This window comes from Ranitomeya imitator, chromosome 6 (assembly GCF_032444005.1).
Source record: "Ranitomeya imitator isolate aRanImi1 chromosome 6, aRanImi1.pri, whole genome shotgun sequence".
Taxonomy (NCBI): Eukaryota; Metazoa; Chordata; class Amphibia; order Anura; family Dendrobatidae; genus Ranitomeya; species Ranitomeya imitator.
The window spans coordinates 255,595,659-255,616,799 of record NC_091287.1 but is presented as its reverse complement, the minus strand read 5'-3'; the positions used below and the strand labels follow the sequence as shown (position 1 = coordinate 255,616,799).

Genomic DNA, 21,141 nt, shown 5'->3' with positions numbered 1-21,141 from the left:
GGGGAGTGGGAAGAGAAAGGCTAAGTGCCAGAATAGGCGCATCTTACAGATGTGCCTTTTCTGGGGTGGCTGGGGGCAGATGTTTTTAGACAGGGGGGGCAATAACCATGGTCACTCTCTAGGCTATTAATATTTGTCCTCAGTTACTGGCTTTTCCACTCTGGCGGAGAAAATTGCACGGGAGCCCACACCAATTTTTTCCGTGATTTAACCCTTTATTTTAACAGCAAGAGCCCCCAAATTTTGCACACAGACACTTGGAACATTATTAGTGAGGAATATGTAAAAAATAAGGGATATGAAATGGTTCACTGCATGCAAACCATGTCTCATATAATGTCGGGTTTGGGAAGGAAATAGCAAAAGCCGGCAATTGAATTACCGGCTTTTCTGCTATCTAGCGCTGCAATATATATATACATACACCTATTCTATGTGTAGATATTTATTTTACCTATTCTAATAAAACCTGTCAGTGTGATTTTACTGTACACCGCACTGAATTGCCGGCTTTCCTATAGAACACCGGTGCGTATTTCTCACAATTCACACTGTTGGTCCATGTGTAATCCGTATTTTTCTCGCCCCCATTGACTTTCATTGACGTATTTTTGGCGCAATATGCTGTCAAACGCAGCATGCTGCGATTTTGTACGGCCGTAAAATACGAATGCGTAATATACACCAGATAGAAGCTGCCCCATAGAGAATCATTGGTCCGTGTGCAATGCGTAGTTTTTGCGCATCTCATATGTCAGTAAAACTCTAGTGTGACGCCGGCCTTAAAGGGGTTTTCCCCACAAACAAAGTTAATTTTAATCAATAGATCTTGGAATAATAATAATTTCCACAATTTGATGTGATTAAATACAATGTTCCTGTGCGGAGATAATCTTATAAATGTGCCCCTGCTGTGTACTGTGTAATGGCTGTGTCTGACCGTACCGGAACATGGTCTGAACATACCAGAGCTTCTGGGCAGGGGGAACACAAAAGAGTATACAGACAGGACAGCAGGGGATTACAGGAGTTGCTTTCTTTGAGGTAAAACAGTGTTTTTAAATAGCCAGGGAAATGTTTTACCTCACAGAAAACAGCAGCTGTGAACCCCTGCAGTAAAGTCTCAATACTCTTTTAAATCCTGCCCTCCCAGAAGATGTGGCATGATCAGACCATGTCGGCCTCTGCGGTATATCTGAAGTCTGCCTCTGCTGTATATCTGAAGTCTGCCTCTGCTGTATATCTGAAGTCTGCCTCTGCTGTATATCTGAAGTCTGCCTCTGCTGTATATCTGAAGTCTGTCTCTGCTGTATATCTGAAGTCTGCCTCTGCTGTATATCTGAAGTCTGCCTCTGCTGTATATCTGAAGTTTGCCTCTGCTGTATATCTGAAGTCTGTCTCTGCTGTATATCTGAAGTCTGCCTCTGTTGTATATCTGAAGTCTGTCTCTGCTGTATATCTGAAGTCTGCCTCTGCTGTATATCTGAAGTCTGTCTCTGCTGTATATCTGAAGTCTGCCTCTGTTGTATATCTGAAGTCTGTCTCTGCGGTATATCTGAAGTCTGCCTCTGCTGTATATCTGAAGTCTGCCTCTGCGGTATCTCTGAAATCTGCCTCTGCTGTATATCTGAAGTCTGTCTCTGCTGTATATCTGAAGTCTGCTTCTGCTGTATATCTGAAGTCTGCCTCTGCGGTATATGTGAAGTCTGTCTCTGCTGTATATCTGAAGTCTGCCTCTGCGGTATATCTGAAGTCTACCTCTGCTATATATCTGAAGTCTGTCTCTGCTGTATATCTGAAGTCTGCCTCTGTTGTATATCTGAAGTCTGCCTCTGCTGTATATCTGAAGTCTGTCTCTGCTGTATATCTGAAGTCTGCCTCTGCTGTATATCGGAAGTCTGCTTCTGCTGTATATCTGAAGTCTGTCTCTGCTGTATATCTGAAGTCTGCCTCTGCGGTATATCTGAAGTCTGTCTCTGCTGTATATCTGAAGTTTGCCTCTGCGGTATATCTGAAGTCTACCTCTGCTGTATATCTGAAGTCTGTCTCTGCTGTATATCTGAAGTCTGCCTCTGCTGTATATCTGAAGTCTGCCTCTGTTGTATATCTGAAGTCTGCCTCTGCTGTATATCTGAAGTCTGTCTCTGCTGTATATCTGAAGTCTGCCTCTGCTGTATATCTGAAGTCTGCCTCTGCTGTATATCTGAAGTCTGTCTCTGCTGTATATCTGAAGTCTGCCTCTGCGGTATATCTGAAGTCTGCCTCTGCTGTATATCTGAAGTCTGTCTCTGCTGTATATCTGAAGTCTGCCTCTGCGGTATATCTGAAGTCTGCCTCTGCGGTATATCTGAAGTCTGCCTCTGCTGTATATCTGAAGTCTGCCTCTGCTGTATATCTGAAGTCTGTCTCTGCTGTATATCTGAAGTCTGCCTCTGCTGTATATCTGAAGTCTGCCTCTGCTGTATATCTGAAGTTTGCCTCTGCTGTATATCTGAAGTCTGTCTCTGCTGTATATCTGAAGTCTGCCTCTGTTGTATATCTGAAGTCTGTCTCTGCGGTATATCTGAAGTCTGCCTCTGCTGTATATCTGAAGTCTGCCTCTGCGGTATCTCTGAAGTCTGCCTCTGCTGTATATCTGAAGTCTGCCTCTGCTGTATATCTGAAGTCTGTCTCTGCTGTATATCTGAAGTCTGCCTCTGCTGTATATCTGAAGTCTGCCTCTGCTGTATATCTGAAGTTTGCCTCTGCTGTATATCTGAAGTCTGTCTCTGCTGTATATCTGAAGTCTGCCTCTGTTGTATATCTGAAGTCTGTCTCTGCTGTATATCTGAAGTCTGCCTCTGCTGTATATCTGAAGTCTGTCTCTGCTGTATATCTGAAGTCTGCCTCTGTTGTATATCTGAAGTCTGTCTCTGCGGTATATCTGAAGTCTGCCTCTGCTGTATATCTGAAGTCTGCCTCTGCGGTATCTCTGAAATCTGCCTCTGCGGTATATGTGAAGTCTGTCTCTGCTGTATATCTGAAGTCTGCCTCTGCGGTATATCTGAAGTCTACCTCTGCTATATATCTGAAGTCTGTCTCTGCTGTATATCTGAAGTCTGCCTCTGTTGTATATCTGAAGTCTGCCTCTGCTGTATATCTGAAGTCTGTCTCTGCTGTATATCTGAAGTCTGCCTCTGCTGTATATCTGAAGTCTGCTTCTGCTGTATATCTGAAGTCTGTCTCTGCTGTATATCTGAAGTCTGCCTCTGCGGTATATCTGAAGTCTGTCTCTGCTGTATATCTGAAGTCTGCCTCTGCGGTATATCTGAAGTCTACCTCTGCTGTATATCTGAAGTCTGTCTCTGCTGTATATCTGAAGTCTGCCTCTGCTGTATATCTGAAGTCTGCCTCTGTTGTATATCTGAAGTCTGCCTCTGCTGTATTTCTGAAGTCTGTCTCTGCTGTATATCTGAAGTCTGCCTCTGCTGTATATCTGAAGTCTGCCTCTGCTGTATATCTGAAGTCTGTCTCTGCTGTATATCTGAAGTCTGCCTCTGCGGTATATCTGAAGTCTGCCTCTGCTGTATATCTGAAGTCTGTCTCTGCTGTATATCTGAAGTCTGCTTCTGCGGTATATCTGAAGTCTGCCTCTGCGGTATATCTGAAGTCTGCCTCTGCTGTATATCTGAAGTCTGCCTCTGCTGTATATCTGAAGTCTGTCTCTGCTGTATATCTGAAGTCTGCCTCTGCTGTATATCTGAAGTCTGCCTCTGCTGTATATCTGAAGTTTGCCTCTGCTGTATATCTGAAGTCTGTCTCTGCTGTATATCTGAAGTCTGCCTCTGTTGTATATTTGAAGTCTGTCTCTGCTGTATATCTGAAGTCTGCCTCTGCTGTATATCTGAAGTCTGTCTCTGCTGTATATCTGAAGTCTGCCTCTGTTGTATATCTGAAGTCTGTCTCTGCGGTATATCTGAAGTCTGCCTCTGCTGTATATCTGAAGTCTGCCTCTGCGGTATCTCTGAAGTCTGCCTCTGCTGTATATCTGAAGTCTGTCTCTGCTGTATATCTGAAGTCTGCTTCTGCTGTATATCTGAAGTCTGCCTCTGCGGTATATGTGAAGTCTGTCTCTGCTGTATATCTGAAGTCTGCCTCTGCGGTATATCTGAAGTCTACCTCTGCTATATATCTGAAGTCTGTCTCTGCTGTATATCTGAAGTCTGCCTCTGTTGTATATCTGAAGTCTGCCTCTGCTGTATATCTGAAGTCTGTCTCTGCTGTATATCTGAAGTCTGCCTCTGCTGTATATCTGAAGTCTGCCTCTGCTGTATATCTGAAGTCTGTCTCTGCTGTATATCTGAAGTCTGCCTCTGCGGTATATCTGAAGTCTGTCTCTGCTGTATATCTGAAGTCTGCCTCTGCGGTATATCTGAAGTCTACCTCTGCTGTATATCTGAAGTCTGTCTCTGCTGTATATCTGAAGTCTGCCTCTGTTGTATATCTGAAGTCTGCCTCTGCTGTATATCTGAAGTCTGTCTCTGCTGTATATCTGAAGTCTGCCTCTGCTGTATATCTGAAGTCTGCCTCTGCTGTATATCTGAAGTCTGTCTCTGCTGTATATCTGAAGTCTGCCTCTGCGGTATATCTGAAGTCTGCCTCTGCGGTATATCTGAAGTCTGCCTCTGCTGTATATCTGAAGTCTGTCTCTGCTGTATATCTGAAGTCTGCCTCTGCGGTATATCTGAAGTCTGCTGTTATGGACCTGGTGGTTAGGAGCACCCGAAATGACCTGATGGTTAAACCGATACAGGACAAGCTCTGGGAAGTGGGAACTCTGCTGACCGCAATCCCTAATCCTATCACACACACTAGAAATAGCCGTGGAGCGTACCTGACATGGCCTAGACGCCTCGACACAGCCTAAGAACTAGCTAGCCCTAGAGATAGAAAATAAAGCCTACCTTGCCTCAGAGAAATTTCCCCAAAGGAAAAGGCAGCCCCCCACAAATATTAACTGTGAGTAAAGATGAAAGTCACAAACACAGAAATGAAACAAGTTTTAGCAAAGGGAGGCCAGACTAACTAAACAGACAGAGGATAGGAAAGGTATATTTGCGGTCAGCACAAAAAACTACAAAAGACCACGCAGAGTGTGCAAAAAGACCCCCGCACCGACCCACGGTGCGGAGGTGCCACTCTGCATCCCAGAGCTTCCAGCTAGCAAAACAAAATCATGAAAGCAAGCTGGACAAGAAAACAAAGAACAGAAAATAACAATCGTGGACTTAGCTTCATGCAGGAAGAGACAGGTCACCAGAAAGATCCAAGAGCGAACTGAACCAGTACAGGAACATTGACAGCTGGCATGGAGTAACGATCTGAGTGGAGTTAAATAGAGAAGCCAGCCTAAGAATCACCTAGGTCACCTGTGGAAGGAACCTCAGAACCAGCAACTCCACTCACAGCCACCAGAGGGAGTCCATGGACAGAACTCGCCGAAGTACCATTCATGACCACAGGAGGGAGTTTGATAACAGAATTCACAACAGTACCCCCCCTTGAGGAGGGGTCACCGAACCCTCACCAGAACCCCCAGGCCGATCAGGACGAGCCAAATGAAAGGCACGAACCAGATCGGCAGCATGAACATCAGAGGCAACAACCCAGGAATTATCTTCCTGACCATAACCCTTCCACTTGACCAGGTACTGGAGTTTCTGTCTCGAAATACGAGAATCCAAAATCTTCTCCACCACATACTCCAACTCCCCCTCGACCAACACCGGGGCAGGGGGGTCGACGGAGGGAACCATAGGCGCCACATATCTCCACAACAACGACCTATGGAACAAATTATGGATGGCAAAAGAAGCTGGAAGGGCCAAACGAAATGACACAGGATTGAGAACCTCAGAAATCTTATAAGGGCCAATGAAACGAGGCTTAAATTTAGGAGAGGAAACCTTCATAGGAACATAACGAGACGACAACCAAACCAAATCCCCAACACGAAGTAGGGGACCAACACAGCGATGGCGGTTAGCAAAACGTTGAGCCTTCTCCTGGGACAATGTCAAATTGTCCACTACGTGAATCCAAATTTGCTGCAACCTGTCCACCACAGAATCTACACCAGCACAGGCCGAAGGCTCAACCTGCCCTGAAGAAAAACGAGGATGGAAACCAGAATTACAGAAAAAAGGTGAAACCAAAGTAGCCGAGCTGGCCCGATTATTAAGGGCGAACTCAGAAAAAGGCAAGAAGGACACCCAATCATCCTGATCAGCAGAAACAAAACATCTCAGATATGTTTCCAAAGTCTGATTGGTTCGTTCGGTTTGGCCATTTGTCTGAGGATGGAAAGCCGAAGAAAAAGACAAATCAATGCCCATCTTAGCACAAAAGGACCGCCAAAACCTTGAAACAAACTAGGAACCTCTGTCCGAGACGATGTTCTCCGGAATGCCATGCAAACGAACCACATGCTGGAAAAACAATGGCACCAAAACGGAGGAGGAAGGCAATTTAGACAAGGGTACCAAATGGACCATCTTAGAGAAGCGATCACAAACCCCCCAGATGACCGACATCCTTTGAGAGACAGGTAGATCTGAAATAAAATCCATGGAAATATGCGTCCAGGGCCTCTTCGGGACCGGCAAGGGCAAAAGCAACCCACTGGCACGAGAACAGCAGGGCTTAGCCCGAGCACAAATCCCACGGGACTGCACAAAAGAACGCACATCCCGTGACAAGGAAGGCCACCAAAAGGATCTAGCCACCAAATCTCTGGTACCAAAGATTCCAGGATGACCAGCTAACACCGAACAATGAACCTCAGAGATAACTCTGCTAGTCCATCTATCAGGGACAAACAGTTTCTCCGCTGGACAACGGTCAGGTCTATCAGCCTGAAACTTCTGCAGCACCCGCCGCAAATCAGGGGAGATGGCAGACAAAATTACCCCCTCTTTGAGAATACCAGCTGGCTCAGGAACATCCGGAGAGTCAGGCACAAAGCTCCTTGAAAGGGCATCAGCCTTCACATTCTTAGAGCCCGGAAGGTATGAAATCACAAAATCGAAACGGGAGAAAAACAGCGACCATCGAGCCTGTCTAGGATTCAACCGTTTGGCAGACTCGAGATAAGTCAAATTCTTGTGATCCGTCAAGACCACCACGCGATGCTTGGCTCCTTCAAGCCAATGTCGCCACTCCTCGAATGCCCACTTCATAGCCAACAACTCTCGATTGCCAACATCATAATTGCGCTCAGCAGGCGAGAACTTTCTAGAAAAGAAAGCACATGGTTTCATCACCGAGTCATCCGAACTTCTTTGAGACAAAACAGCCCCTGCTCCAATCTCAGAAGCATCAACCTCGACCTGAAACGGGAGCAAAACATCTGGCTGACACAACACAGGGGCAGTAGAAAAACGACGCTTCAACTCCTGAAAAGCCTCAACGGCCGCAGAGGACCAATTGACCACATCAGCACCTTTCTTGGTCAAATCAGTCAACGGTTTAACAACACTAGAAAAATTAGCGATGAAGCGACGGTAAAAATTAGCAAAGCCCAGGAACTTCTGCAGGCTCTTCACAGATGTAGGCTGAGTCCAATCATAAATGGCCTGAACTTTAACAGGGTCCATCTCGATAGTAGAAGGGGAAAAAATGAAACCCAGAAATGAAACATTCTGAACCCCAAAGAGACATTTAGACCCCTTCACAAACAAGGAATTCGCACGAAGGACCTGGAACACCATTCTGACCTGCTTCACATGAGACTCCCAATCATCCGAAAAGACCAAAATATCATCCAAATATACAATCATGAATCTATCCAGGTACTTTCAGAAGATGTCATGCATAAAGGACTGAAACACAGATGGAGCATTAGAAAGCCCGAATGGCATCACCAGGTACTCAAAATGGCCCTTGGGCGTATTAAATGCCGTTTTCCATTCATCGCCCTGTTTAATACGCACAAGATTATACGCCCCTCGGAGATCTATCTTGGTGAACCAACTAGCCCCCTTAATCCGAGCAAAGTAATCAGACAGTAGCGGCAAAGGGTACTGAAATTTGACCGTGATCTTATTAAGAAGGCGGTAATCAATACAAGGTCTCAAAGAACCATCCTTCTTGGCCACAAAAAAGAACCCTGCTCCCAACGGTGATGACGACGGGCTAATATGCCCTTTCTCCAAGGACTCCTTTATATAACTCCGCATAGTGGCGTGTTCTGGCACAGATAAATTGAACAGTCGACCCTTAGGAAACTTACTACCAGGAATCAAATTAATAGCACAATCACAATCCCTATGAGGAGATAGGGCACCGGATTTGGGCTCATCAAATACATCCCGGTAATCCGACAAAAACTCAGGGACTTCAGAAGGAGTGGAAGACGAAATTGACAGCAATGGAACATCACCATGTACCCCTTGACAACCCCAGCTGGACACAGACATTGATTTCCAATCCAAAACTGGGTTGTGGACCTGTAACCATGGCAACCCCAAAACGACCACATCATGCAGATTATGCAACACCAAAAAGCGAATATCCTCCTGATGTGCAGGAGCCATGCACATGGTCAAATGAGTCCAGTACTGATGCTTATTCTTGGCCAAAGGCGTAGCATCAATTCCTCTCAATGGAATAGGATACTGCAAGGGCTTCAAGAAAAAACCACAGCGCCTGGCAAGCTCTAAGTCCATCAAATTCAGGGCAGCGCCTGAATCCACAAATGCCATAACAGAATAGGACGACAAAGAGCAAATCAGAGTAACGGACAAAAGAAATTTAGACTGTACAGTACCAATGGTGGCAGACCTAGCGAACCGCTTAGTGCGCTTAGGACAATTGGAAATAGCTTGAGTGGAGTCACCACAGTAAAAACACAGCCCATTCTGACGTCTGTGTTCCTGCCGTTCAGCTCTGGTCAAAGTCCTATCGCATTGCATGGGCTCAGGCCTATGCTCAGAGAGTACCGCCAAATAGTGCACAGCTTTGCGCTCACGCAAACGCCGATCGATCTGAATGGCCAAGGACATAGACTCATTCAGACCAGCAGGCGTGGGAAATCCCACCATAGTATCCTTAAGGGTTTCCGAAAGACCCTTTCTGAAAATTGCCGCCAGGGCACACTCATTCCACTGAGTAAGCACAGACCACTTTCTAAACTTCTGACAATATACCTCCGCTTCATCCTGACCCTGACACAAAGCCAGCAAGATTTTCTCTGCCTGATCCACTGAATTTGGTTCATCATAAAGCAATCCAAGCGCCAGAAAAAACGCATCAACATCACGCAATGCAGGATCTCCTGGCGCAAGGGAAAATGCCCAGTCTTGAGGGTCGCCATGCAAGAAAGAAATAATAATTTTCACTTGTTGAACGGGATCACCAGAGGAGCGGGGTTTCAAAGCTAGAAACAGTTTACAATTATTTTTGAAATTCAAAAACTTAGATCTATCCCCAGAAAACAAATCAGGAATTGGAATTCTAGGTTCTAACATCGGATTCTGAACTACAAAATCTTGAATGCTTTGTACCCTTGCAGTGAGATGATCCACACAAGAGGACAGACCTTGAATGTCCATATCTACACCTGTGTCCTGAACCACCCAGAGATTAAGGGGAAAAGAAAGACAAAACACACTGCAGAGAAAAAAAAATGGTCTCAGAACTTCTCTTATCCCTCTATTGAGATGCATTAACACTTTTGGGCCAGCTGTACTGTTATGGACCTGGTGGTTAGGAGCACCCGAAATGACCTGATGGTTAAACCGATACAGGACAAGCTCTGGGAAGTGGGAACTCTGCTGACCGCAATCCCTAATCCTATCACACACACTAGAAATAGCCATGGAGCGTACCTGACATGGCCTAGACGCCTCGACACAGCCTAAGAAAAGGCAGCCCCCCACAAATATTAACTGTGAGTAAAGATGAAAGTCACAAACACAGAAATTAAACAGGTTTTAGTCAGACTAACTAAACAGACAGAGGATAGGAAAGGTATCTTTGCGGTCAGCACAAAAAACTACAAAAGACCACGCAGAATGTGCAAAAAGACCCCCGCACCGACTCACGGTGCGGAGGTGCCACTCTGCATCCCAGAGCTTCCAGCTAGCAAAGCAAAATCATGAAAGCAAGCTGGAAAAGAAAACAAAGAACAGAAAATAACAATCGGGGACTTAGCTTCTTGCAGGAAGAGACAGGTCACCAGAAAGATCCAAGAGCGAACTGAACCAGTACAGGAACATTGACAGCTGGCATGGAGTAACGATCTGAGTGGAGTTAAATGGAGAAGCCAGCCTAAGGATAACCTAGGTCACCTGTGGAAGGAACCTCAGAACCAGCAACTCCATTCACAGCCACCAGAGGGAGTCCATGGACAGAACTCGCCGAAGTACCATTCATGACCACAGGAGGGAGTTCGATAACAGAATTCACAACAGTCTGCCTCTGCTGTATATCTGAAGTCTGCCTCTGCTGTATATCTGAAGTCTGTCTCTGCGGTATATCTGAAGTCTGCCTCTGCGGTATATCTGAAGTCGGTCTCTGCTGTATATCTGAAGTCTGCCTCTGCTGTATATCTGAAGTCGGTCTTTGCTGTATATCTGAAGTCTGTCTCTGCTGTATATCTGAAGTCGGTCTTTGCTGTATATCTGAAGCCTGCCTCTGCTGTATATCTGAAGTCTGTCTCTGCTGTATATCTGAAGTCGGTCTTTGCTCTATATCTGAAGTCTGCCTCTGCGGTATATCTGAAGTCTGCCTCTGCTGTATATCTGAAGTCTGCCTCTGCTGTATATCTGAAGTCGGTCTTTGCTGTATATCTGAAGTCTGTCTCTGCTGTATATCTGAAGTCGGTCTTTGCTGTATATCTGAAGCCTGCCTCTGCTGTATATCTGAAGTCTGTCTCTGCTGTATATCTGAAGTCGGTCTTTGCTCTATATCTGAAGTCTGCCTCTGCTGTATATCTGAAGTCTGCCTCTGCTGTATATCTGAAGTCTGCCTCTGCTGTATATCTGAAGTTTGTCTCTGCAGTAAATATTAAGTCGGTCTCTGGTGTATATATGAAGTCTGCCTCTGCGGTATATCTGAAGTCTGCCTCTGCGGTATATCTGAAGTCTGCCTCTGCGGTATATCTGAAGTCTGCCTCTGCTGTATATCTGAAGTCTGCCTCTACTGTATATCTGAAGTCGGTTTTTGCTGTATATCTGAAGTCTGCCTCTGCTGTATATCTGAAGTCTGTCTTTGCTGTATATCTGAAGTCTGCCTCTGCTGTATATCTGAAGTCTGTCTTTGCTGTATATCTGAAGTCTGCCTCTGCGGTATATCTGAAGTCGGTCTTTGCTGTATATCTGAAGTCTGCCTCTGCGGTATATCTGAAGTCTGCCTCTGCGGTATATCTGAAGTCTGCCTCTGCTGTATATCTGAAGTCTGCCTCTGCTGTATATCTGAAGTCTGCCTCTGCTGTATATCTGAAGTCTGCCTCTACTGTATATCTGAAGTCTGCCTCTGTGGTATATCTGAAGTCTGTCTCTGCTGAAGTCTGCCTCTGCTGTATATCTGAAGTCTGCCTCTGCTGTATATCTGAAGTCTGCCTCTACTGTATATCTGAAGTCTGCCTCTGCTGTATATCTGAAGTCGGTCTTTGCTGTATATCTGAAGTCTGTCTCTGCTGTATATCTGAAGTCTGCCTCTGCGGTATATCTGAAGTCTGCCTCTGCTGTATATCTGAAGTCGGTCTTTGCTGTATATCTGAAGTCTGTCTCTGCTGTATATCTGAAGTCTGCCTCTGCTGTATATCTGAAGTCGGTCTTTGCTGAATATCTGAAGTCTGTCTCTGCTGTATATCTGAAGTCTGCCTCTGCGGTATATCTGAAGTCTGCCTCTGCTGTATATCTGAAGTCGGTCTTTGCTGTATATCTGAAGTCTGCCTCTGCTGTATATCTGAAGTCTGCCTCTGCTGTATATCTGAAGTCTGTCTCTGCTGTATATCTGAAGTCTGCCTCTGCTGTATATCTGAAGTCTGCCTCTGCTGTATATCTGAAGTCTGCCTCTGCTGTATATCTGAAGTCTGCCTCTGCTGTATATCTGAAGTCTGCCTCTGCTGTATATCTGAAGTCTGCCTCTGCTGTATATCTGAAGTCTGCCTCTGCTGTATATCTGAAGTCGGCCTCTGCTGTATATCTGAAGTCTGCCTCTGCTGTATATCTGAAGTCGGCCTCTGCTGTATATCTGAAGTCTGTCTCTGCTGTATATCTGAAGTCTGTCTCTGCTGTATATCTGAAGTCTGTCTCTGCTGTATAACTGAAGTCTGTCTCTGCTGTATATCTGAAGTCTGCCTCTGCTGTATATCTGAAGTCTGTCTCTGCGGTATATCTGAAGTCTGCCTCTGCTGTATATCTGAAGTCTGCCTCTGCTGTATATCTGAAGTCTGCCTCTGCTGTATATCTGAAGTCTGCCTCTGCTGTATATCTGAAGTCGGTCTCTGCAGTAAATATTAAGTCGGTCTCAGGTGTATATATGAAGTCTGCCTCTGCTGTATATCTGAAGTCTGCCTCTGCTGTATATCTGAAGTCTGCCTCTGCTGTATATCTGAAGTCTGCCTCTGCTGTATATCTGTAGTCTGCCTCTGCTGTATATCTGAAGTCGGCCTCTGCTGTATATCTGAAGTCTGCCTCTGCTGTATATCTGAAGTCTGCCTCTGCTGTATATCTGAAGTCTGCCTCTGCTGTATATCTGAAGTCTGCCTCTGCGGTATATCTGAAGTCTGCCTCTGCGGTATATCTGAAGTCTGCCTCTGCGGTATATCTGAAGTCTGCCTCTGCTGTATATCTGAAGTCTGCCTCTGCTGTATATCTGAAGTCTGCCTCTGCTGTATATCTGAAGTCTGCCTCTGCTGTATATCTGAAGTCTGCCTCTGCTGTATATCTGAAGTCTGCCTCTGCGGTATATCTGAAGTCTGCCTCTGCGGTATATCTGAAGTCTGCCTCTGCTGTATATCTGAAGTCTGCCTCTGCTGTATATCTGAAGTCTGCCTCTGCGGTATATCTGAAGTCTGCCTCTGCTGTATATCTGAAGTCTGCCTCTGCTGTATATCTGAAGTCTGCCTCTGCTGTATATCTGAAGTCTGCCTCTGCTGTATATCTGAAGTCGGCCTCTGCTGTATATCTGAAGTCGGCCTCTGCTGTATATCTGAAGTCTGCCTCTGCTGTATATCTGAAGTCGGCCTCTGCTGTATATCTGAAGTCTGTCTCTGCTGTATATCTGAAGTCTGTCTCTGCTGTATATCTGAAGTCTGTCTCTGCTGTATAACTGAAGTCTGTCTCTGCTGTATATCTGAAGTCTGCCTCTGCTGTATATCTGAAGTCTGTCTCTGCGGTATATCTGAAGTCTGCCTCTGCTGTATATCTGAAGTCTGCCTCTGCTGTATATCTGAAGTCTGCCTCTGCTGTATATCTGAAGTCTGCCTCTGCTGTATATCTGAAGTCTGCCTCTGCTGTATATCTGAAGTCGGTCTCTGCAGTAAATATTAAGTCGGTCTCAGGTGTATATATGAAGTCTGCCTCTGCTGTATATCTGAAGTCTGCCTCTGCTGTATATCTGAAGTCTGCCTCTGCTGTATATCTGAAGTCTGCCTCTGCTGTATATCTGTAGTCTGCCTCTGCTGTATATCTGAAGTCGGCCTCTGCTGTATATCTGAAGTCTGCCTCTGCTGTATATCTGAAGTCTGCCTCTGCTGTATATCTGAAGTCTGCCTCTGCGGTATATCTGAAGTCTGCCTCTGCGGTATATCTGAAGTCTGCCTCTGCGGTATATCTGAAGTCTGCCTCTGCGGTATATCTGAAGTCTGCCTCTGCTGTATATCTGAAGTCTGCCTCTGCTGTATATCTGAAGTCTGCCTCTGCTGTATATCTGAAGTCTGCCTCTGCTGTATATCTGAAGTCGGTCTCTGCGGTATATCTGAAGTCTGCCTCTGCGGTATATCTGAAGTCTGCCTCTGCTGTATATCTGAAGTCGGTCTTTGCTGTATATCTGAAGTCTGTCTTTGCTGTATATCTGAAGTCTGCCTCTGCTGTATATCTGAAGTCGGTCTTTGCTGTATATCTGAAGTCTGCCTCTGCTGTATATCTGAAGTCTGCCTCTGCTGTATATCTGAAGTCTGTCTTTGCTGTATATCTGAAGTCTGCCTCTGCTGTATATCTGAAGTCTGCCTCTGCGGTATCTCTGAAGTCTGCCTCTGCTGTATATCTGAAGTCTGCCTCTGCTGTATATCTGAAGTCTGTCTCTGCTGTATATCTGAAGTCTGCCTCTGCTGTATATCTGAAGTCTGCCTCTGCTGTATATCTGAAGCCTGCCTCTGCTGTATATCTGAAGTCTGTCTCTGCTGTATATCTGAAGTCTGCCTCTGCTGTATATCTGAAGTCGGTCTTTGCTGTATATCTGAAGTCTGCCTCTGCGGTATATCTGAAGTCTGCCTCTGCTGTATATCTGAAGTCGGTCTTTGCTGTATATCTGAAGTCTGTCTCTGCTGTATATCTGAAGTCGGTCTTTGCTGTATATCTGAAGTCTGCCTCTGCTGTATATCTGAAGTCGGTCTTTGCTGTATATCTGAAGTCTGCCTCTGCGGTATATCTGAAGTCTGCCTCTGCTGTATATCTGAAGTCGGTCTTTGCTGTATATCTGAAGTCTGCCTCTGCTGTATATCTGAAGTCTGTCTTTGCTGTATATCTGAAGTCTGTCTCTGCTGTATATCTGAAGTCTGTCTCTGCTGTATATCTGAAGTATGTCTTTGCTGTATATCTGAAGTCTGCCTCTGCTGTATATCTGAAGTCTGTCTCTGCTGTATATCTGAAGTCTGTCTTTGCTGTATATCTGAAGTCTGCCTCTGCTGTATATCTGAAGTCTGCCTCTGCGGTATATCTGAAGTCTGCCTCTGCTGTATATCTGAAGTCGGTCTTTGCTGTATATCTGAAGTCTGTCTTTGCTGTATATCTGAAGTCTGCCTCTGCTGTATATCTGAAGTCTGTCTCTGCTGTATATCTGAAGTCTGTCTCTGCTGTATATCTGAAGTCTGTCTTTGCTGTATATCTGAAGTCTGCCTCTGCTGTATATCTGAAGTCTGTCTCTGCTGTATATCTGAAGTCTGCCTCTGCTGTATATCTGAAGTCTGCCTCTGCTGTATATCTGAAGTCTGCCTCTGCTGTATATCTGAAGTCTGTCTTTGCTGTATATCTGAAGTCTGTCTTTGCTGTATATCTGAAGTCTGTCTCTGCTGTATATCTGAAGTCTGTCTCTGCTGTATATCTGAAGTCTGTCTTTGCTGTATATCTGAAGTCTGCCTCTGCTGTATATCTGAAGTCTGTCTCTGCTGTATATCTGAAGTCTGTCTCTGCTGTATATCTGAAGTCTGTCTTTGCTGTATATCTGAAGTCTGCCTCTGCTGTATATCTGAAGTCTGCCTCTGCTGTATATCTGAAGTCTGCCTCTGCTGTATATCTGAAGTCTGTCTCTGCTGTATATCTGAAGTCTGTCTCTGCTGTATATCTGAAGTCTGTCTCTGCTGTATATCTGAAGTCTGTCTCTGCTGTATATCTGAAGTCTGCCTCTGCTGTATATCTGAAGTCTGCCTCTGCTGTATATCTGAAGTCTGTCTCTGCTGTATATCTGAAGTCTGTCTCTGCTGTATATCTGAAGTCTGTCTCTGCTGTATATCTGAAGTCTGTCTCTGCTGTATATCTGAAGTCTGTCTCTGCTGTATATCTGAAGTCTGTCTTTGCTGTATATCTGAAGTCTGCCTCTGCTGTATATCTGAAGTCTGCCTCTGCTGTATATCTGAAGTCAGTCTCTGCTGTATATCTGAAGTCTGTCTTTGCTGTATATCTGAAGTCTGCCTCTGCTGTATATCTGAAGTCTGCCTCTGCTGTATATCTGAAGTCAGTCTCTGCTGTATATCTGAAGTCTGTCTCTGCTGTATATCTGAAGTCTGTCTCTGCTGTATATCTGAAGTCTGTCTCTGCGGTATATCTGAAGTCTGCCTCTGCTGTATATCTGAAGTCTGCCTCTGCTGTATATCTGAAGTCTGTCTCTGCTGTATATCTGAAGTCTGTCTTTGCTGTATATCTGAAGTCTGTCTCTGCTGTATATCTGAAGTCTGCCTCTGCTGTATATCTGAAGTCAGTCTCTGCTGTATATCTGAAGTCTCAGATCAAGGAAAAGAGACAGCATCCATACCAGGTGCATCGTATCCAAGAAACGGTCTTTTATTCAGCCATAAAACAGATGCTCTATTTTTTCTTAGGTTATGGTGCTAGTTTTGGGAGTAGCTATTTGTCATCAGTCTTGGATGGCTGATGTTTTATGTGTGGCACACAATGTTATTGTATATTCTGTGATTTTAGTGTGACTTAATAAAGGCCGCCTCTGGATGGTGATTGGTCCCTATACAGGCTCCACACTATTTAAGATATCCACTAGTGATGTTTTGTATGCTTGACAAAGGCCAATGTGGCCGAAACGTAGCATCTGTTTTATGGCTGAATAAAAGACCGTTTCTTGGATACGATTCACCTGGTATGGATGCTGTCTCTTTTCCTTGATCTGTGACTTTGGGCCCGATTGGATCCTGGGACCCTTGGACGTGCATCCTGCATCTGAGGGCTGGTGGTTGACTTTTTCTATGTATATCTGAAGTCTGCCTCTGCTGTATCTGAAGTTTGTCTCTGCAGTAAATATTAAGTCGGTCTCTGGTTTATATATGAAGTTGGTCTCCGCTGTATACAGTGCAGGAAATAAGTATTTGATCCCTTGCTGATTTTGTAAGTTTGCCCACTGACAAAGACATGAATGGTCTATAATTTTAAGTTTAGGTTAATTTTAACATTGAGAGAGGAGAGTCTCTCCTCTATACGGAGTCGTTCTCTGCTGTATATGAAGTTGGTCTCTGCCATATTCGGAGTCGGTCTCTGCAGTACACAGAGTCTGTCTCTGCTGTATTCAGAGTCAGTATCTGCTGTATTCAGAATCAGTCTCTGCTGTACTCAGAATCAGTCTCTTCTGTATACAGAGTCTGTCTCTGTTGTTTATATAGTCTGTCTCTGTGGTATATATAGTCTGTCTCTGTGGTATATGGAGACTGTTTCTGCTGTATACGGAGTCTGTCTCTGCAGTATACGGAGTCTGTCTGCTGTATACAGAGTCTGTCTCTGATGTATTTGAAGTCTGTCTCTGCTGTATACGGAGTCTGTCTCTGCTGTATATGGAGACTGTTTCTGCTGTATACAGAGTCTGTCTCTGCTGTATACAGAGTCTGTCTCTGTTATATTCAGAGTCTGTCTCTGTGGTATGTATAGTCTGTCTATGCTGTATTTAGAGTCTGTCTCTGCTGTATATATAGTCTGTCTCTGTGGTATATATAGTCTGCCTCTGCTGTATACAGAGTCTGTCTCTGCTGTATACAGAGTCTGTCTCTGTGGTATGTATAGTCTGTCTATGCTGTATTTAGAGTCAGTCTCTGCTGTATTCAGAGTCATTTTTTGCTGTATACAGAATCTGTCTCTGTGGTATATATAGTCTGTCTCTGTTATATTCAGAGTCTGTCTCCTAGGTACATATAGTCTGTCTCTGATGTATACAGAGTCTGTCTCTGCTGTATATGAAGTCTGTCTCTGCTCTATATGGAGTCGGTCTCTGCTGTATACGGAGTCTGTCTGCTGTATACAGAGTCTGTCTCTACTGTATACAGAGTCTGTCTCTGCTGTATACAGAGTATGTCTCTGTTATATTCAGAGTCTGTCTCTACTGTATACAGAGTCTGTCTCTGTTATATTCAGAGTCTGTCTCTGTGGTACATATAGTCTGTCTCTGATGTATACAGAGTCTGTCTGCTGTATATGAAGTCTGTCTCTGCTCTATATGGAGTCGGTCTCTGCTGTATACGGAGTCTGTCTGGTGTATACAGAGCCTGTCTGCTGTACACGGAGTCTGTCTCTGCTTCATACAGAGTCTGTCTCTGCTGTGTATGGAGTCTGTCTCTGCTGTATACAGAGTCTGTCTCTGTGGTATATATAGTCTGTCTATGCTGTATTTAGAGTCTGTCTCTGCTGTATATATAGTCTGTCTCTGTGGTATATATAGTCTGTCTCTGCTGTATACAGAGTCTGTCTCTGTTATATTCAGAGTCTGTCTCTGTGGTATATATAGTCTGTCTCTGCTGTATACAGAGTCTGTCTCTGTTATATTCAGAGTCTGTCTCTGTGGTATATATAGTCTGTCTCTGCTGTATACAGAGTCTGTCTCTGTGGTATGTATAGTCTGTCTATGCTGTATTTAGAGTCAGTCTCTGCTGTATTCAGAGTCAGTTTTTGCTGTATACAGAATCTGTCTCTGCTGTATACAGAGTCTGTCTCTGTGGTATATAGTCTGTCTCTACTGTATACAGAGTCTGTCTCTGTTATATTCAGAGTCTGTCTCCTAGGTACATATAGTCTGTCTCTGATGTATACAGAGTCTGTCTCTGCTGTATATGGAGTCGGTCTCTGCTGTATACGGAGTCTGTCTGCTGTATACAGAGTCTGTCTCTGCTCTATATGGAGTCTGTCTGCTGTATACAGAGTCTGTCTCTGCTCTATATGGAGTCGGTCTCTGCTGTATACAGAGACTGTCTCTGATGTATACGGAGTCTGTCTCTGCTGTATATGGAGTCGATTTCTACTGTATACAGAGTCTGTCTCTGCTTCATACAGAGTCTGTCACTGCTATATATAGAGTCTGTCTCTGCTTCATACAGAGTCTGTCACTGCTATATATAGAGTCTGTCTCTGCTGTGTATGGAGTCTGTCTCTGCTGTATACAGAGTCTGTCTCTGTGGTATATATAGTCTGTCTATGCTGTATTTAGAGTCTGTCTCTGCTGTATATATAGTCTGTCTCTGTGGTATATATAGTCTGTCTCTGCTGTATACAGAGTCTGTCTCTGTTATATTCAGAGTCTGTCTCTGTGGTATATATAGTCTGTCTCTGCTGTATACAGAGTCTGTCTCTGTTATATTCAGAGTCTGTCTCTGTGGTATATATAGTCTGTCTCTGCTGTATACAGAGTCTGTCTCTGTGGTATGTATAGTCTGTCTATGCTGTATTTAGAGTCAGTCTCTGCTGTATTCAGAGTCAGTTTTTGCTGTATACAGAATCTGTCTCTGCTGTATACAGAGTCTGTCTCTGTGGTATATAGTCTGTCTCTACTGTATACAGAGTCTGTCTCTGTTATATTCAGAGTCTGTCTCCTAGGTACATATAGTCTGTCTCTGATGTATACAGAGTCTGTCTCTGCTGTATATGGAGTCGGTCTCTGCTGTATACGGAGTCTGTCTGCTGTATACAGAGTCTGTCTCTGCTCTATATGGAGTCTGTCTGCTGTATACAGAGTCTGTCTCTGCTCTATATGGAGTCGGTCTCTGCTGTATACAGAGACTGTCTCTGATGTATACGGAGTCTGTCTCTGCTGTATATGGAGTCGATTTCTACTGTATACAGAGTCTGTCTCTGCTTCATACAGAGTCTGTCACTGCTATATATAGAGTCTGTCTCTGCTTCATACAGAGTCTGTCACTGCTATATATAGAGTCTGTCTCTGCTGTGTATGGAGTCTGTCTCTTCTGTATACAGAGTCGGTCTCTGCTGTATATAGAGTCGGTCTCTGCTGTATACGGAGTTGGTCTCTGCGGTCTCATGCAGTCCGTCCATTTCCAGGTACCCCACTGCTTGGCTGATTTCGGGGGCGCCTCCTCGCCGCTCACCTGTGCATGTGCTCGGCAGACGCGAGCGGTGGTGGCGATGATGCGGCATCTCTCGGTGGCGGTCGTCCTCTGTACCAGACGTCGCCATGTCACAGGCAGCGCGATTGCTGAATCTGCACAGAAGTTTTCAGCACATGAGGATGAAGTTATGACATGGGGCTGCAGCCGCTCCTCAGCACAGAACGGGCAGGGGGAGAACTTCCTACTTGTGTTTTCTCTTCACTCATACCTTCTTTTGTTTTGCTTGGCAGCCTATAGCAGGGTGCTGGGCGGCTCTGACTGCGCACCGCCTCTCAATTAGGGCCACTTTTAACTTGTGATATTGTGAAGAAGCAGCTATCTGGCAGGAAGCTGCAGTTCTGCTGATTAGCGGCTGCACATTCATGTTCCTGGCAGGGATACAGGACTTGTTACATCCTGACTATTGCTCGTTATATACTGAGTGTGCGGAGACGCTTCACGCCAGAGCATTAACAAGTGCTAGAAGAGCACCGATTACAAGAGTATCATGGAGCGGCAGTTACAGGGCCAGCTGCCACTGAACTATGTGGAGTTTGATGGTAAACATCAAGTCTTTGCCCCCACAGTATACAGGTGCATCTCACAAAATTAGAATATCATCAAAAAGTTAATTTATTTCAGTTCTTCAATACAAAAAGTGAAACTGATATTTTACACAGAGTCATTACAAACAGTGATCTAGTTCAAGTGTTTATTTCTATTAATGTTGATGATTATGGCTTACAGTCAATGAAAACCCAAAAGTTATTATCTCAGTGGATTAGAATACTCTCTAACACCAGCTTCAGAAAATGATTTTAAAATCTGAAATGTATGTTCAGTAAATGTACTCAATACTTGGTCGGGGCCTCTTTTGCATCAATTGCTGCATCAATGCTGCGTGGCATGGAGGCGATCAGCCTGTGGCACTGCTGAGGTGTTATGGAAGCCCAGGTTACTTTGATAACAGCCTTCAGCTCGTCTGCATTGTTGGGTCTGGTGTCTCTCATCTTCCTCTTGACAATGCCATATAGATTCTCTACGGGGTTAAGGTCAGGCATGCTGGAGATTGAGTGCATTTATTTAACATACATTTCAAAGTATTCTAATTTACTGAGATAATCATCAATATTAACACGTGTAAAATAGATCACTGTTTGTAAAGAGGGGGGGCTGTATGGGGCGCAGCTAAAAGGAGGCCCCCACATGACTGCGTTGCCATGGGAGCAGTGCAGTAGGTTTTTAAAATAAAGAAGTTATGAGAAAAGGGGCCCGGGGATTGGAAGAGTAGGATTTGGGGTGGGGATTTATGCAAAAAGGGAGGTGGGGGCTTGGGGAAAATGCGG

The 21,141-nt window shown here is 44.8% G+C and overlaps 1 protein-coding gene across 1 annotated transcript in view; it reads right to left on the bottom strand.

The window, feature by feature from the left end:
• OTULINL (OTU deubiquitinase with linear linkage specificity like) overlaps window positions 1-19,995 on the bottom strand; it is a 150,115-nt gene extending 130,120 nt beyond the window's left edge. The window contains exon 1 of the mRNA XM_069728916.1: window positions 19,796-19,995. Coding sequence (XP_069585017.1) covers window positions 19,796-19,883 — 88 coding nt within the window. The 5' untranslated portion in view covers window positions 19,884-19,995. The remainder of the gene's footprint in view (window positions 1-19,795) is intronic.
• Between the last annotated feature and the right edge of the window lie 1,146 nt (window positions 19,996-21,141).